Here is an 18286-nt window from a genome sequence, read left to right as displayed (position 1 = left end):
GAGTGTGTTAGTGTCTGTGCTACTAAAAAGGTATGTAGCCTATACGTTAATGCATAACCTCATCATTTTAACTTACTTAGCCAATGCTAATGATGGTTTTCCTTAATTAGTTGTTACTGTAGCCACCTCCTTGGGCCGCTGCTGCTTTGTGCGTTGTTTACTACGTTCATATCGTTCATATTTGCTGCTGCTGCATGCCGTTACGGCGTTGTCCTGCGGCCATCGGAGGTGTCACCCCCACACAGCAAATGTGCCAGTGTTATTTTTTTAGTGTTGGTGTAAATTAACAGGGGTTACTATTAATTTTACTCAGAATTGATCAAAATTAACTCCCCCTAGAGTCAGTTCCTGATAGTGTCAGAGTTGATTTCCGTCGTTATGAGAATCACTCTGAATTTACATTCTGGCTCGTTAAATTGGCCACACCCACCGTTTGAATCGCTTGCCGTGGCAGTGACTGACTGGCACACTGGTGGCACACAGAGTCAGCAGCAGACTGCAGTCATAGCCTACTTGTTGTCCAAATCTCTTCTTTGGAAGAAGAAAGAACTTCTTTCTAAGGTAAGGTAAGTTTCAGTCGATAAAATTCTCTCTTTGGGATTGATATTAGTGTTTTTTTTTGTGTGGTTGATTTTGGCTGCTAGCTAGCTAGCTAACGTTAGCTTAGCTCGCTAGCCCTGGCCAACGTTGCGCTGGACCAGGGTTTAGCAGTGGCAGGAAAGACCATTTAATCTGTATTCTCGCTGTTCTCAGGTCAAATATTTATACGCGATTAATTTAGATTAAGTAATTACAACGCTTCTAATTAATTTGATAAATTTTTTCAATCCAGTCCCGGCCCTAAATATAGTGTTTTGTTTTTTAACAGCATTTCACCTTCCTTCATCACGGTCAGTGTCATGTTGGCTGTCATGTGCGTGGTAGTCGCGGTAATTGTACAGTGTTCAAATTACCCCCACCCCGGGGGAAACACTGGGTGTAAATGTAAGAAATTAGGAATAATAAATGATGCCATTCTTGTCTTTGAAGCGACATGCTGGTTCCTGTAGAGTATAAAGGAGTCAGCAAATGGGTCAGGGTACCACAGGCGGAGGACGAGTACAATTACTCCCAGTTTTTGCAAGCAGGTAACTGTTAGGCTAATTTGACTGTCAAGTTTATTTGTGCATTTGGGTTTTTCCAATGTTTTTCCTAGAGACTACAGATGAAAATCAGTTTTCCTGCTAACTCCGGCGTATTTATAGTTCATCAGCTCTGTTCAATGCATGTTTGTCCCTCCCAAATCTTGCTTACAGTATCTTATGTTTCAGTGCTGGCAAAATTCAATTTGCCAGGTTCTGCTTCCTTGAGCCTGAAGGATTCCTCTAACGTGGAAGTGGATTCGGACATATTTGATGAACTCTTGAAGTCATCTGGGGTGTCGTTCAAGGCCGAAGAATGTGATGGTAAGGGATTGCAGGCTTATATTTTTAATTTTTTTCTACAAAAGATAAATTGAGCTGTAATTCGTTTCCTCTCATGGTCAATTGCTTCATTTACAATGCAAGGCTGTGTGTTTTCTTAGGTAGCAATGCTGAGGAGTTCTCAGAGGGCTCATCTTTATCAGACTGGTCACCATCACCATCACGTGCATCCCAAGGGTCATCATCAGGTTCTGACTCAACACTGATACTGGAATCTACCAAAGCTCGGAAAAGACAGCTGGTTGAAGGACCCCTGGATAGCAACGTTGCAAGAGATGTAAGTTGACCACCTGATATTGACCCTGATGTCAATTAGACCAATGTCAAACCTTACATTAAAATTTCATAATAAGTATATTAGTACTGCAGCTTTAGTAGGTGTCAGACTGAGGACCCAGAGCTCCGTTATGTTAGCTAATTCTCATTTATCATGCACCCCCTAACCAACTGTTACATCAGACCGGGGCATAGGCTGAAATACCTACTGTACCTACCTGCAGTGTGAATGTTATGCAATTGTCATTTCAGAATGTTAGAGTTGCTCTGTATTCAAAGCCTGGTGGAAGAGAAATATTCAAAGAGTATGAGAAAACAAGCGCCATCAGTGATGTTACAAGAAGAAGGATGGTAAACATTCTTGTGGCAGATATGGTGGAGAGCCATGGGTAAGTGAATGCACTTGCAATAACAGGTTGTGGTTGTTTTTGTTTTGTTTTTTACCTCCAAAAGTCGCTGCCGATTATGTCTTCACCCACACTCATGTGCACATCAAGGTTATTATAGTTTAACATTTTTCATTAGTTTTATTTTTATTTAGCTATTCAATTGGCTTTTTTGTTTCAGTTCAGTTTTAGTTCATTCATCAAGTGATGAATCAGTTTTAGTTTAGTTTTTATTTTGAGGAATTGACTAGTTTTTATTTGGTCTTAGTTTTAGTTTTTCAGGTTTTAGGAGAAAGCCTCAGTTAGACCACGGAAGATTAACTTCTGTTTTAGTTGCAACCCATAATGTTCCCATCAGTCATTTTCCATTCACTCTTATCTTATCTCTTTTCAGGAGGGTGCCTCCGGTGAATGTGCGGATCCTCTACGCACTTGGGATTACAACACTGTTCCCTAAATTGAGGGACCCGGATTCCAAGAACGGCTATGTGAGTATAAACAGTAATGCATCCCCATACATTCTGTGTTGTAAACTGTTTTTGTCTATTGCAAGTCTGCCAGTACTGGGTGAGGGATCCCTGCTCTGTTGCTCACCCTGAGGTTTCTCCAGTTTTTTTCCAGTTGATGTGAGTCGATGTGTTTTTCTTTATCAACAGGAACATTTCTATGATCACCAGAGTGGTTCCGGCTACCTAGCGTGGAGGCTGAAAACTGTTCAGCGGAACTCTGCTCAAGACAGCAAGAAATCCAGGACCACTTTCCAAGAGGGCCCCAAGACTCCACGCAGTATCCGTTCAGATGAGAAGCAGTTGACCGATGATGAATGCAGGGAAGCCATATCGGTGATGAAACACTCAAGTGATACAACCCTTGTCAAAAATAAGATGAAGGCAACATTCCAGCACAGACAAAAGGTGGTTCAAGACCCGGATACTGCCTCTACTGTCCTGGATCTCTTTCCCAGATTCTTGGATACACCTGGCTTGGTAAGCATAAAATGAATTGCTGACGACTTTGTGGTTGCCTTATTTTGCTTGACTGTTTATTAATTGACACCCATAGCACCATTACAATGGTGTTCTCATTCACACACACAAACATTTTCTGTTTAAGATCGACCAAGACTTCACAATGATCTTTGGTGAGGAGGTGTCTGGTAAATTCCTGTCCAAGTGGCCAACATTTTTCAAACCAAGAGTCATCGCAGATTGCTGCAAGAATCTAACCCCGAGTCCACATGTGGATGAGCTACTTCTGTCTGCACAACAGGAGAATGATGATGGTGATAAGTGTTAATTGAATAGTGGACACAGTAGATTGCACATGCCTTCAGTGTACACAACAGAAGTGGACATTGTTGTGTTCTTTCATGTTTTTGGCCCCTTTACTACAAATCACATACTGCACCTTACTGCTAACCATATTCAATCCATGGTTAATTTAAGAAAACTTTACTATAACTCATACTGTAATGCTTATAAGGAAATAAAAGACATTTTATAGTGTCACTTCTAATTCTGCAGTGTGGCATTCTGAAGAGTGGGACTCGGAGATGGCCGCCATCCTTCTGCTGCTTCACCTCTTGCCTCCAACAGTTAAAGGCAAGAAGGCCGGCAAGATGAGCGCATCGGATGCTGCTAGACACCTGATCAAGTTCATGAAGGTATTTTCTTAGGACTGTACATCACTGATGCAAGGTTTTCATGTCAGCTGATGTAAGGTTTTCAGGAGCCAATATGGCAGGGTAATTGGGGGGGTGCAGTTAAATAGTTTTTAAAAAGTCATCCATCCATTCATCACACAAAAATAAATTAATGTTGTGTACATTCATAGATCTCTCTCTCTCTCTCTCTCTCTCACTCTCACTCAGGTGGGGTCAAGCATGGAGACCTTCCTTAAAGAAACTGGCCCCAAACAGCCCTTTCTTCTCGGTGTCGGAGAAAGAAGCAACAGCATCCAGGACTTCTACATCATCCTGGACCAGAAGGCCATTCCCTGCAGGATGCAGACCCCAGTTGCTGCCTTTGATGAGCTCTTCAAGGCGCATTATGCTTTTGCCGTGTCGTATGATGATGCGCTGTCCAGCTTCTTCATCTTCATCCAAACCACCGTGTATGGCATCGACGTCGGCAAAGTGAAAGAGAGTCCTCGGGTAAAAGAAATCAGAGCAAGGCTTCTTCACTGTGAGGTTTGAAGACCGATACATTTTGACCAGAAATGTACACATGTTACATTTGCAAGGTACACCACACCAGTTGTTCAATGTTATTTAGACATTTGAAGTTTGAGCATGGATTGTATCCCGGAAGGTCTCTGCGCTTGAACTGTGGAGAGCCTGGTTGTTCATTTGTTTTTTGTACATATTCTGGTTACCAACGTCACCTATCTCGAGCACATAAAGACTATCTTGATCCAGATCCCGTCAGCAGTTTTGAATTTGAGCCTGTAGCTGGACCTTCCACACCAGTGAATGTGGATCCTCCTGTGAGGGTCACTACACATGTTCCAGTTGAAAAGAAGAATATACTGGACATGTGCAGCTCTGTTATTGCTCAGGTTCAAGCCTCAGGTGTTCCAGAGAGTACTGTGCAGTGTCTAGTTGGCTCAATGGAGGAACTGGTTAGTGGCATCCATGCTCACACAAAGGAAGCTGTTGTTAATTGTTTGTCTTCTGATGCATCTAGAGAAACTTTGGAGAGAGTTGAGAGTTGTTTTGATCAACTAGAAAACCCATTTTCGTGTCTTAACACAGAATCTAAAAGGATGAGGCATTTTGAAAAGAAATGGAATATAGTAGAACCTGTAGAGCATGTTCTGGGGGTCCGTTTTGATGTAAGAAGAGATAGAATAACAGGCACATATAGGCAAGTTCCGGTCAATGATAAGTTCATGTATGTACCTATCCGGGGGTCTCTCACATCTATGTTTAGTAACGGTGAACTCTGTAACAGTTTCCAAGAAGTAAAACCACACCAAGAGGGATTTTACAGAGATATAAGTGATGGGTCCTACTTTAAGAATCATAGTTTATTTTCTCAGCAAGAACCCGCTCTTCAGATCCAGCTCTACTATGACGATTTTGAAACTGCCAATCCATTGGGCTCAAAAAAGGGGGTGCACAAACTGGGATGTGTTTATTTTGTTTTGAGAAATTTATCACCAAAGCTCAATTCTGTGTTAATGAATATTCATCTTGTCGCTCTCTTTCACTCAGAGGATCTTAAGAAATATGGGTTTGAGCCGATTCTGAAGCCACTTATTGATGATCTTAAGATTTTGGAGACTGAAGGAATACAGTTGCCTTTTTCAGCTACACCTGTGAAGGGTTCAGTCATTCAGGTTACAGGAGACAATTTAGCTCTACATGCACTTTTTGGTTTTGTTGAATCATTCAGTGCGACGTACTGCTGTAGGTTATGTTTAACTGATAGAAGTGAATATCAGTCAGTTTTCAGTGAAGATCACCCAGGTTTAACTCTACGTTCAAAAGACCTTCATGTTGAGCATGTTCGTGTCATCCAGGAAAATCCTGCTTTGAAATCAACATTTGGTGTCAAACGAGACTGTCCACTCAATTCCCTCCAGTTTTTCCATTCATCAAACAATTACGCTGTAGACATAATGCATGACCTGCTAGAAGGAGTGGTCCAATATGAGTTAAAGCTTGTGTTTCAGTATTTGATCAAGAATTCAATATCCCTGTGTTCATTGTCTGAAAGAATTGTTAGCTTTAATTATGGATACACACAGGGAACGAACAGGCCAGGTGGGCTTAAGCTGGATGACAACAGCAAAGATCTTGGACTTAATGCTATCCAGTCTTGGTGCCTCCTACGCAATGCCCCGCTGATATTTGGAGATTTAGTTGAAAGAGCAGATACCTGTTGGCAATTGTTACTCCTTTTAATTCAAATCGTAAACATAGTGTTTTCACCAATTGTAACTCATGGTATGACTTATTTGAAACATTTAATTTTTGAACATCACAAACTTTTTAAATCCATCTTCCCAGAGCACAATCTCATTCCAAAACATCACCATATGATCCACTACCCGAGCTGTATTAGAAGAATTGGACCACTCATACACATTTGGTGCATGCGATTTGAAGGAAAACATAATTTCTTCAAGAAATCTGTTAAAAACTTCAAAAATATTGCAAAGACTCTGGTTAAGAAACATCAGGCTCAGTTAGCATTTCATTTTGAGAACTTTTATTTCCAAAGATTACAGTTTGGTCCGATCTCCGAAGTCCTGGTCAGCAGTATAGAGGGTGGAGAGGTGCTGAATGAAGCTTTTGATGTGTTGTCAGTTTCCACCACTTCCTGGGTCAAAAACTATGGCACCGAGTATCAAGTTGGGATGTATGTGGTTACTGGAGTTGAAAATGAGATGCCTTTGTTCAACAGGATTGACAGTATAATTGTTAAAGACAACAATGCCTATCTTTTGATTTGTAAAGTCTCAAATAATTTTTTTGATGATCATTTAAATGCATTTGGTATTGAGGAGAAAAATGAGGTTTTCACAGTGATCTGTGTAAATGACCTGGTATATTACAGACCTTGTGATAGGCAATTTTCATATGACACCGATGACCAAGTGTACCTTGTTCCATACTGTAATTATATGTGAATCCATGCAGACTGTTAATTGTTAGTGTGGTGTGGTGGCTATTCAATAAGAATATTTTTCTAAAGAAGTGTTTGCCTTGTGTATTTTTTGTGATGGGTTTGTGGGTGGTTGTGGTGGTTAAGGGTGGGTGGGTTTATTGGTAGTCAAATTTTACACCCATTGGTGTGAATGCATTGGTAGTCAGTGTAGCATTTTCAACCGCAGTAGTGTAACACTTTATTAAAATGACACTAGTGTAGAGTACTATTGACACTACACATATTAGCTAGTGTTAATTTTTAACTCTTTACAGTGTTGAAATAACTAGAACTGAGTGTAAAAACACTAACACTGACACTATACATGTGTTAGTCAGTGTTAATTTTTAACTCCCTATAGTGTTGAAATTACTAGACTTAAGTGTAAAAATCTACACTGACACTAGTGTAGAGTACTATTGACACTTAACTAGTGTTGACCAGTGTTAATTTTGAACTCCCTACAGTGTTGAAATAACTATAGCTGAGTGTAAAAACATTAACACTAGTGTTGGTGTTAAATTAACACTGAAAAGAGTGGACGCATATACACACTTTCTCAGTGTTAAATTTAACACTCTCAGAGTTGATTTAACACTGGCATTTTTGCTGTGCACGTCTGCTTGTACAGGGCAATTGGTCAGCCGCACGCCACAGGCCGGACCGATTATCTGTTTTACACTGGTGCCCCTTATGTTGAATGAGTGTATCAATGTGTGGATCCTGTTTCATTATTTTTGAGTGTGTTTGAGTTCATTCTGGATTTTGTTTATGTAAATCTATTTTGTAAATCTATGTTGTAAATCTCGTTAATTGAGATATTGTAAATTGGGTAACTGAGTTTTGTTTTCTTTATTTCTGTCTTTGGTTACATCGGGCAGTTATTTGATATATTGTTTTAGGCCTGTGGCCTGTCCATTATGGTTTTGTTAGGTTTTCTTTTGTGTGTGTGCAACCCCACTAATTTGTTTGTTTCCTCCCTTTTCAGTTGCTGTAGGCCGGTGGTGGCGGTGCTGGTGACCTGGTGGTGGCATCCTCCCTCGTCTTGTCTTGCTGCGTCCCTGGGAGTGGGTTTTTCTTCACTGAGAGTGTGTCTGCCACGTGTGCCCGGTGACTTAAGTTTGTTTCTTTATTTTGGTGGATTCCTCCCCTGCACTAGCCTTCATCCATCCACTTCGGCCTCAGCCCTGATTAGGTTTGTCTTACTTTTGTGTGAATGAGTTTTATTGATTTTTAAGAATATATCAAAATAAAATGCATTTTAAAACTCTGAACCACGTCTCTCGCCTTTAAGTAACTACGAACCTGTGTGCCTTGTGTAAGAAAATAATTCTCTGGGTGAAATTCCCAGGGTGACGTTGTTGAGCTCTTGGTATTTTTCTTTTCTTTTCACCTCCTCCTTGCCACATAAAGCCATTGGGAGAGCAAGACTATCGATAAAAGCATTACCAATCACATTTGATAAGGAATACAGAGTAAGCTTTCTATGGTGGCCTTGAGGGTCAATAAACAGCAACCAGATTAAGGAAAAAGGTGGGACAGCACTTGTTTGTGATCAGACAGAACCCTCAAAATGTTGGCCTTCACCCCATCTCATGCTGCTTATGCTGCTCTACATATATGCATTATTGACAACTCTCTCAAAACCAGCTTGCATGTGCGTTATGATCCTCTCAAAAGTGCTGCTTTGGATTATGCAACAAAGCCGTTAAATCAGCAAAAAAATAAATCAAGAAACACTTTGGTACGGGGGAGACTAATCATCTGTGGCAACTTTTCAGTGATATTCATGATATTCATCAATGTCCAGCCCAGTTCAAAAGGATGCTTATTATTGCTGTTGTTCCACATGTTCAAATGTTAGAAAAAAAAAATTTCTGGTATACCCCGATAGCTGAATGTCATCCCCCCTCTCTCTCATCTCATTTCCTGTCACTCTTCAGCTTTCTTTGCAATAAAAAAGCTAAATTACAAAAAAAAAAACTAATTCAACTTAGATTGATTTAGTTTTAGCAACAGACCTAGGTTTAGAATTCTAAACTCATATACAAATTTGATCTGATCAAATCTGATCATAATCTAGTCAGTGGCCAGGAAGCTGAATAGTAAACTGAAACCCTGCCAGTGAATCTATTAGAATTCCAAAGAGTGAGTAAAATTTCAAAGCATAAATCCAACAGGTTAAATGGTTCCTGTCGGAAATTAAACTCGAAGATTGTCTGACATTGTCTAGATAAAATACAGGTCACTATCACACAGTTTACCTGCAAAATTAATGTTACACTTTAAAGGGAAAACTAAATGAGGACCCAAATGCAGACACACTTGGGAGACAGGATTGGCAGAACAAAAAGCAAGCTTTCATAAAAAGAAATCTGAAATGCAAAAAAACATGGAAAACAAGAAAAACAAAATGAGTCACTAGGACAAAAAATGTGCTAATAAAAGCATAGTAAAAATCAAAACAGAAAACCAGAAACTGAAACATATCAGCAGAGAGCCACAAGGAGATTGTCGTGGCAATTGTGAATCAGTCGCTCTAGTATCAGATGAGAATTGGTCAAACACCAAGCTCGACACATTTCCTCTAGATGTTCTTTATTGCTTGCAAACAGGAGTCACACACCAACAGAGCATAGATGTTGACTGAGGAAAGGCAGTCTTTCTTCAGCCTTTATAATACTTAGGAACAATACCTTCAATTACATCTCCCCCTCCATCTCATGATATACTTGTTGTGTGTCACATGTAAACGTAAGGTCTAAACACTTAAAAACAGAAGAGGCTTCATCAACCCCCTTCTGGATTAACTCGTTGCCTAAGTTCCTTCGTGTTAGTTTCCCCGGCACATTAACCCACATACAATACATGAATACATCATTCACACTCTGCAACCACATTGGCATCACAAGACAGAACTCATGTTGGAAGCACACCAACAATAAGATTTAACTTTACCTTCTATCTATCTATCTATCTATCTATCTATCTATCTGTCTATCAATACATGTCATAAGCATAATATATTAAAATAAGAAGGGACACTTGAGAATTTCTCTCACATTCCCCCGTTTGATTAATTTGTAAAACAAAAAGCTAATCACATTTAAACAATCATTAACTAAAATAATTCTCAAAGTCTTACATGAGCCTGTTTCATTAAGCCAAATGAAACAATTGCTCATTGGTTGTGAAACTGTCCCCATCCCTCTCATGCTCAAGACATCCTTCTTTATAAGGATCAGTGGTGCAGAGTTAAACATATATTACTCAACATTTACATGTCATGTCATCCGGTTATTATAGACACAGATTAAATATTTAACTGTTATGTGTCATCACAGTAACAGTGTTACATACACTGGCAGCTGTAAACACTCATAAAAACACATCCTGTGGTTTGGTGCCGACCTGTATACTGAACATATATGGAGTAGTTAACGTTTATAATCATGAGAGAACGTTACAGACGTTGTTTTATGCTCCTCTCTGTTTCCTGAATATATCCATACGCGTGTGAATATGTAAATGAGGGGCATTCATTTATAGCACTATGTAGAAGGAGCTTTATAAAGTTCACTCCATTGACTTGTATTAGTTCACGGGGACATCCAATATGGAGGCGACGTCAACGTACGGTCCAGTGCTGATACATTCAGTTTATTATCGGGAACAATGACTGTAAAAGTATCGTATGTTTCATGAGTCTGACTGTGAGACTGAAATCTACCTCACAGTCACTACCAGCAGCTCTTCAGAGCGGTTTCATTACGATCACCGTAAATGTTAGTGCATTTGCGCACTGAAAAAAAAGGTGCAGCTTATTTGACCAAGCAAACGAAGAGGAGAAGCCGCTGACGTCACTCTCCTCTCCGTTTGGGACCGTGATTTCAAATTGAATTTTGGAAAAAAATTTGCGGGGGCCGTGCATGAAAACGAAAAAAAAAAAATGTCCTCTCCTTTTCCTTTTTAGCTGTGTAACAAATTGAGCAGTCTTGAAGAAGAAAATGAAAATGCAATTTGGATACTTTATTACTAATTTCATTTATGAGTCAAATAATGCAGCCATTCAATGGCCTTTCTGCTTATGCATTTTAATTTTCAAATCTGACATTTCAAATTTCATTTTGGTAACTATTTGCTGGGGCATCTTTTGAAAATTAAATCTTAAACATCCTTTTCTTTTTCATTTTAATTAAGTTACAAAATGAGCAGTCTTAAAGAGGAAAATGAAAATGCAATTTGGATGATTTATTACTCATTTTATTTATGAGTCAAAAAGTACAGCTATATTCTGAAAATGAAAAAGCATTTCTGTTAATCCGTTTTAATTTGAAATATGGTACAGATTCGCTTCCATATTGGAGAGATTAATACAACAATTCAACTCTTCCCAGCTTAGGAACAGCCTTGGTCCTGGGAAGGACATGCTTGTATTCATCAGCCATCCCATGTTCAAACCTGTCTTAGCTTTCCCCTGTCCCCTCATACTCATTAGCACCGAAGGTAGAGCTTTTATCCAATTTAGCCCTGTTTCTTCACCCACTTTATTCAGTTTAGTTTTAATAGTGCAATTTTCTCGTTCTATAGCTCCCACACTCTGTGGGTGGTGGACACAGTGTGTTCTCATACCAATCCCTAAATAGTCAGAAATATGTTTATGGCATTATTTACAAAATGTGTACCATCATCACAAGACAATTTTCTTGGGATTCCATATCTTGGCAATATCTCTCTCAATAGCAATTTTGCTACTGCTGTTGCATCTGCTTTTGCTGTAGAAAAAACTTCAATCCACTTAAAATACACGTTAACAATCACCAAACAATATTTCTTTCCTTCACGTGGTGGTAGTTCAATTAAACCCATCATTAAATGCTCAAATGGAGCATCTGGGGTAGGATGGCTGAAATGTTTCATTGCCTGTCCTCTGCCAGCATTATCTAGTATCTATTAGCTGTTTCCAGCATCACCCCTTTTTGACACATGATCCTTTCCATGTGTCAACTTTTCCAAATAAGGAAACAAGCATTTAGGCAAACTGGGGTTGCCATTAGGACCATACCAAACATAATTTGCATATCTACAACCAATGTCTTTCCACTGTTTTTGCTCCTGTGCTGGAGCATTCTTCTGAGCCTCAAAGAGTTCTGAAAAAGAAATCAGTGTAGACAGTAAACTTTTTACCTGCTCCCAAAATGCAGGCTGTGGTAAGCAAATAGTTCTGCTGCTTGCGCAGACAGGTGTCCTGGCAACCTTTTAGAATTCTAAAATGTCATGAACTGTAACAATAGCATACTCAACCTGTGATTCATTCATAAGCGGATCTTTCCTGCTAGAACTATCAACATAAAGAATCAAACCAGCATTTGTTAAGGGTGTTGTAGTTCAATCAGGTCTTGGAGAACAAATTCCTGATACCAAACAGTCGTGTGGTTCACCATCTGCTTCTGTAGGCGAAAGAGTTGTGGGGTTTAATACAGTGCATCGAGTTATAACAGAAGAAGTCTGTAAGAAGAAGAAGAATACATCTCTCTATAAAAGCAAGGAATCTCTGTCTGTCTGTCTGTCTGTCTGTGTATGTGTGTGTTCCTCAAATATCTCTGCGGATCAGGATCAGACTGACCTAAGAGTTTCAACATGGCTGCTGCGTGGTTCAAGGGTGTGCGATGTTGGATTTGTTTGGACTACAATGATACAGCTAATAAATTATTTCAGAAATGCTTTACAAATTCTGCGAGCATTGTCCACCGGAGCCACCACAGTCACGTGCGCACCAGAGCCAATCACTGCACACCGTAGCCACGTGCGCACCAGAACCAATCACCTTAGAAACAAGCAGATTTATACCTGCAGCGGCGCGAGCTGGACTGGGATTTTGCAAGGCGGTTCGGTCCCGTTCTGTTCTGTGCATCTAAACTGACTGTTGTGGATTAATGAGACTAAAAGATTCCGGACCGAGTCTGTTCGGGGCTGAGGAGATCCGGAGATGCGCGGACAACAAAGTGGAATCGGAATCTGTGGGTGTTCGTGTGTAGCTAGCCGCTAGCCCACCCACGCGGCCCACCTCCCGAGGCGATGGACCGGACGCACAGGCATGTCCAAAACCAGACTTAGGGTAAATAATGTCCGCCACGCTTTTTCGCAAACATTGCCATCACGTTTGCTTTGTGTCTGGTGCAGGAAGAAATGGTAAAAACAGGTTTTTGTCAAGAAAGTGTCAAAGCAATGGTGGACAGTAACGGAGTAAATTTACTTGAGTACTGTACTTAAGTACATATCCAGAGGATTTGTACTTTATTTGAGTATTAGATTTCTTTGGTACTTATTACTCTTACTTGAATACATTTCTAAGACAAATATTTTTACTTTTACTCGAGTTAATTTCTAGGAAGGCTGAAAAGTACTCGTTACTTTCAGGTCTGCTCTTTTTTTTTTTTTTTTTTTTTTTCTAAAACACTATTGGACACAAGCTGTGTTTGTCAAAGAAGGAGACCTATCACAGTGCACGCTCTCCACTGGGATCTATGTAAAAGCGGAAATACGTCATCCCTCCCCATAAGGATACCACCAAAGTAGCCATGCTCTCGACTGCATTTGTCAACACAAAACCGTGACAATGGCTGCATCAGATGTAGTTTTTTGTAAAGCAGTGATTCTCAACCAGTGGTCTGGGGACAACATTGGTCTTTGAGGGGGTTCCAGTTCCCAATTTAGCTAAATGATGGAGAGTTAATTGGATGGTGCAGGTTGATTTGGTTACAGTTTTAATGATTGTTAATAAACATCTGCATCTGCAACATCTGCTGTCCTCCTGTGATCCCATTCATTTTATTTGTTTTTATAGGTGTTTCTGCAGGCTTTATATAACATTGTGGTTCTAAAAGCAAGCACATCAGTGCAGGTGGTTTCAAAGAGTTAATTCTCAGAAACAAGAGTTAAAAGGTCCTTAAATTCATTTAGAAAAAATTATAGTAATTCATTGATGTGAAAAATAAGAAATTTACTCTTACTCTTACTTTTCCTTAAAGTAAATTTAAAAGCATGTACTTTTGGATACTTAAGTACCTTTAAAAGCAAGTACTTTTTTACTCTTACTCGAGTAACATGTCGACTGAGCTACTTTTACTTGTAACGGAGTACATTTTGACCAGTAGTATTTGTACTCTTACTCAAGTACTGGGGTCGAGTACTCTGTCCATCTCTGTGTCCAAGCAGCAAGTTTGGTTGTTGAGGAACAGGAAGTTATAGGAGGGACGGAGGCGGATGAATGACAGGCAACGACGGTCGGTGTAGAGACAGTGATAGACACAGCGATATTGAGAGTTGAGAGGTTTGTGACATTTAGTGTGTTTGGAGTGTATAGTTAGTGTGTTACGTAGTGTTTGGTGTTGTGTGTTTAGTGTGTAGTGGAGTTGGTTTTTTGATTAATGAGTCAAAACAATGAGGAGACTGCTGAATAAGCATTGCCTGCATTTAAATGTAAACAGTTACATATAACTTTGTAAAGTTTTAAAATGTATGCACATATTTAGCAAACACCAATTTATATTTGCATTATAAGTAATAAAAAATGGTTTCTTAAACATATTTGTGGTTTTCACAGTAAAAAAATATACTCGGATTTTATGTTTTTTTTGTGATTTTAGGTCCATTGTGTTAATACAGTAAGTCAAAATAAAAAAATAACTGTACAGTCACACATGTGAGGTTGTGCTGAAAATACTTACAACAAGTAAATCGTTTTTAAGGTGAAATATAATGGCGAAATCAAAAATAGTCAAAAACAGCCAATTATACCCTGGAATATCGGATTTCACAACAAACCTAAATATCCCTGATGTCCCACCTTCAAACACAGCCTCATTTGGCCATACATGAATAAGCTACTTAACCTCCCACTTTTCTATATCATACATTTTTCTTACTAGCACTGCACTAGTTATGGTAATGCATCATTCTTGCCAGAGTCAGGTGACTCGTTCTCTGCTCCAAAAGGATCGATGACACTGCATGAGGAACCAAAAGATAAAATTTTTGATAACCCACCAACCCTCTTGATGCTAACACTGCTACCGATGCTGTAGCCACATATTTCAAACAGCTAGGCAATCCTGCTGCTGCAGAATCCAGAATTTTTATTTTTATTTAAATTTTTATAGCATTTAACAACAAAGGAAAACACATACATTGAGAAAGAAGAGAGAAAAAAAAACACAACCTCCCCAACATAAACAGAAACAAAATAAAACAAAAAAGGGGAGACAGAACAGAGTTCAAAACTAAAATAAATAGATAAAAAAATAAAACGGCAGTGATGATGAAGGTGTATGAATGTTTGTGTGTGTGTGCGCGTGTGAATGCATCATGTACACAACATCTGTTCTACACCAGGTTAACAAAGCACTTTGTAATCTTGTCAATATATCCTGAGTATTCTCTATTCCACCTCTCCAAGTTGCCATTAACAAGTATAAGCCTCTCCATTTTCTAATACTTGTTGTATTGTTTCATACCACAGATGTAATTCTGGTGTTTTGTGTTCAGCTGCTTCAGTGCGGTTAGGCGCAACATATTAAAGACCTTTCGCTCCTTTAAGTTTGTCTTATGGTGCACGTCAATACCCATCCAATTTTTGAATGTCAGAGATTCCTTAATGTCAAGAATGTCTTTAATGGCTTTCTCTACCTCTTCCCAGAAAGACTTTATTACCGGACATGTAAAAAAAATGTGTATGATTTGCTTTACTTTCCCCACATCCTCTTCAACAATCAGATCCTGCAACAGAAGAGATACTTCCAGTGACATGTGGGGTAATGAAACATCTCAGACTTATTTTCCATGCAAACTCTCTCCAATGTTTTGACTGTGTGCTTTCAAAATTTGAGTCTCTCTCCAGGCTTCGTCTGAGATGTTTATGTAAAATTATTTGTCCCATTTTTCTTTTACTTTACTTTCCACAATTGTTAATTTTTGCAATATTTTGTATATACAGGAAAGTTTCATCCTACCCTTATTTCGGTTTTCTACCAAATATGGTAAAACTTCATTTCCATGTTTTTCTTCTTCTGAATTTTTCTTAATGCAACTCCGTACCTGTAAATATTTAAAAGAAAAAATGTTTTGCTCCAGACCATACCTAAAAGACATTGCTTCATATGTGTTTATTAGCTATATTCTCAGTGAGAAATTGTGAAAATGAAAATAATCCCTTACCAGCCCAAGATTGTGAAATCTTATCACTTCGATTTTGTATAAAGTCTGGGTCATGCATCATTTCTCTGAGCTGTACATTCTCACTCTGTATTTTAAGTTTTTTGCACTGTCATCTCCAATTCCTTACCGTATTTCCTATACAGAATAGATGTGTATGTTGTTTTTGGCTGTCTTTCCTTAAAAAAGGCAATGTTCCAATTGACCCTGTTGCTAACTCATTGTCTATATGTATCCACTTGATCTCTGTGTCACCTTTCATCCACTTCATTATTGTTACAATGTGTGTTGCACAATAACATTTTTTTTTTATTCCAGGTATTAAAGCAGGTGTCGGATAATATAAGAGGTAATGCTTGAAATAAGAAAAGTTGCGAAATTATCATCATTTTAATTGTTTCCACTCTACTATTTAACCCATCTGGTATTAATTTCCACCTATTTAAATCCTGCCTTATCTTACCTTTTAGGGTGCAGTAGTTGTTTTTATATAGTTTATCCAAATCTGTACTAATGGAAATATCTAAATAGTTTGTAATCTCTGTGTACCATTTAAATGAATAAAGTTGTATAAAAGCTGTATTTATCTGTGTTCCAATACTTAGGTATCCACATTTCTTTTCATTTATTTTATATCCTGATACTGTGCTGTATTCTTCAATCTCCTTCAATAAATGTTGCATTGCACTTTCAGGCAAGGTTAAAGAAATAATTATATCATCTGCATATAGTGCTCATTTATGTATTTCGTTCCCTATCTTTATCCGTTTAATATTTATGTTTTGTCTTATGGCTATTGCCAACACCTCAATATATATGACAAATAATAGCGGAGAGAGAGGATCTCCTTGTCGAGTGCCTCTTTGGATAATAAATTTCCCCGACAGGGTACCATTTGCTTTAACTATAGACAGGTTTACTATAAAGTGCTTGTAACCATTGGCAAAATGTCTCATCCATACCAGAACTCTTACTTGTTTCAAACATAAAAGGCCAGCTAACTAAATCAAAAGCTTTTTCAGCATCTAATATCATCAATAATAGCTCTTTATTCTCTCTTTGTGCATAATCAATTATATTCAGTGTTCATCTACTTTTATAAATATATAAAGTTTTATTTATAATAAACCACATTGATCGTGAGTAATTATATCTGTAATTGTATCTTTTAGCCTGTTCGCTGATATTGCTGATATTATCTTAAGATCTGTGTTGAGTAGTGATATAGGTCTATATGATGCACATTTTGTGGCATCTTTCCCTTCTTTATGTATTAATGTTACTATTGATGATGACCATGTTTGAGCCCAGTTTCTTGTATCTAGTGCATGTCTGTATGCTCTAATCAGTAGCGGACTTAACTGATCTTTAAAAACTTTGTAGAATTAATTTGTAAAACAGTCCTCACCTGGAGATTTCCCATTTTTCAACCCCTGTATTTGCTTGTGTACCTCTTTTGCCATTATTGATTTTGTTAACTTTTCGTTATTTACTTTCTTCTATTTACTTTCTAAGTTATGCCTGAATTTGATTACGATCTGCACTTGCCTCCGCCCTATACAGTTTTTCGCAGTAACTAGCAAATTCTTCTATGATCTGGTCCTTATCCGTTATTATTCTAGCTTGTTCTCGTTTTAAATTTGTAATGTGCGCTTTCTTCATTTGTTTCTTGAGTTTGTAAGCCACTATTTTTAAGGACTTTGGCCCACCATCATAGCTTTCTTGTTTTGTAAACGACATAAACTTTTCATTGTGTTTTAATTGTGTCCGTTTTTTGTCTTTTTAATAGTAGCTTATCTTCACTGTTATTTGTTTTACTGTGTGTGTTCGCTATTGTTTTTATGTCCTCAATTAGCTGTTTCTGTTGTGCTCTTTTTGTTTTGGTTTTACTAGTTGAGGAATATGAAATAATATACACTCAAAAAATGAAACGTTGACTTTAATTAAATATATTTTGTCAACAGGTTCCACGAAATTGTATTATGTTAATTACAATTAAATATATAAAGTTATTCTAATTTAATCAAATTGTTTTAGAGTAACATAATGATTGTGAATTGAGCCAAATAAAAAAAATTATATCAGATCAACAAGAGCTATTTCAGCTTGCCATAATTAAATCAGTCACGTTATATGAACTTAAAAAATATATTTTCATCCTTCATATTTTACAATTGCCCTTTCAACATACATCTTATATGTACAAATAAAATAATACATTTAAGTTCAATTAATAAAAACATTATACTTCTATCCAATCAATTCTTTTTTAATTAGTTTGACATTATTCTAGATT

The 18286-nt window shown here is 38.1% G+C and overlaps 1 protein-coding gene across 4 annotated transcripts; it reads left to right on the top strand.

Annotated features, from left to right (window-relative positions):
- The first annotated feature begins 278 nt into the window (after positions 1–278).
- Positions 279–4359, top strand: LOC115579941 (uncharacterized). Of its 4 annotated transcripts, XM_030413713.1 has the most exons (11): positions 479–561; positions 869–890; positions 1030–1127; positions 1311–1445; positions 1565–1740; positions 1992–2128; positions 2520–2613; positions 2782–3111; positions 3239–3410; positions 3649–3788; positions 3996–4359. In XM_030413713.1, exons 3-11 carry the CDS (start codon positions 1034–1036, stop codon positions 4317–4319), a joined length of 1602 nt encoding a protein of 533 aa, XP_030269573.1. In that variant the 5' UTR covers positions 479–561; positions 869–890; positions 1030–1033; the 3' UTR covers positions 4320–4359. The 4 variants fall into 4 exon arrangements, with proteins under 4 accessions (XP_030269571.1, XP_030269570.1, XP_030269572.1 ...); XM_030413711.1 differs by lacking the exon at positions 869–890 and having other exon boundaries at positions 279–566; positions 3239–3407; XM_030413710.1 differs by lacking the exon at positions 869–890 and having other exon boundaries at positions 279–566.
- Positions 4360–18286: the final 13927 nt, after the last annotated feature.

This window comes from Sparus aurata, chromosome 4, assembly GCF_900880675.1.
Source record: "Sparus aurata chromosome 4, fSpaAur1.1, whole genome shotgun sequence".
NCBI lineage: Eukaryota > Metazoa > Chordata > Actinopteri > Spariformes > Sparidae > Sparus > Sparus aurata.
Note: the sequence above shows the minus strand (reverse complement) of the source record. Positions and strands in the feature narration are given on the sequence as shown.

Excerpts from the sequence above, each read along its gene's own strand:
- LOC115579941 (XM_030413710.1), top strand. The coding sequence starts at position 379 with ATGAGAATCACTCTGAATTTACATTCTGGCTCGTTAAATTGGCCACAC. Across the intron at positions 2,614-2,781 it reads CGGATTCCAAGAACGGCTAT|GAACATTTCTATGATCACCA; the intron begins GTGAGTATAAAC and ends CTTTATCAACAG. Across the intron at positions 3,789-3,995 it reads ACCTGATCAAGTTCATGAAG|GTGGGGTCAAGCATGGAGAC; the intron begins GTATTTTCTTAG and ends ACTCTCACTCAG.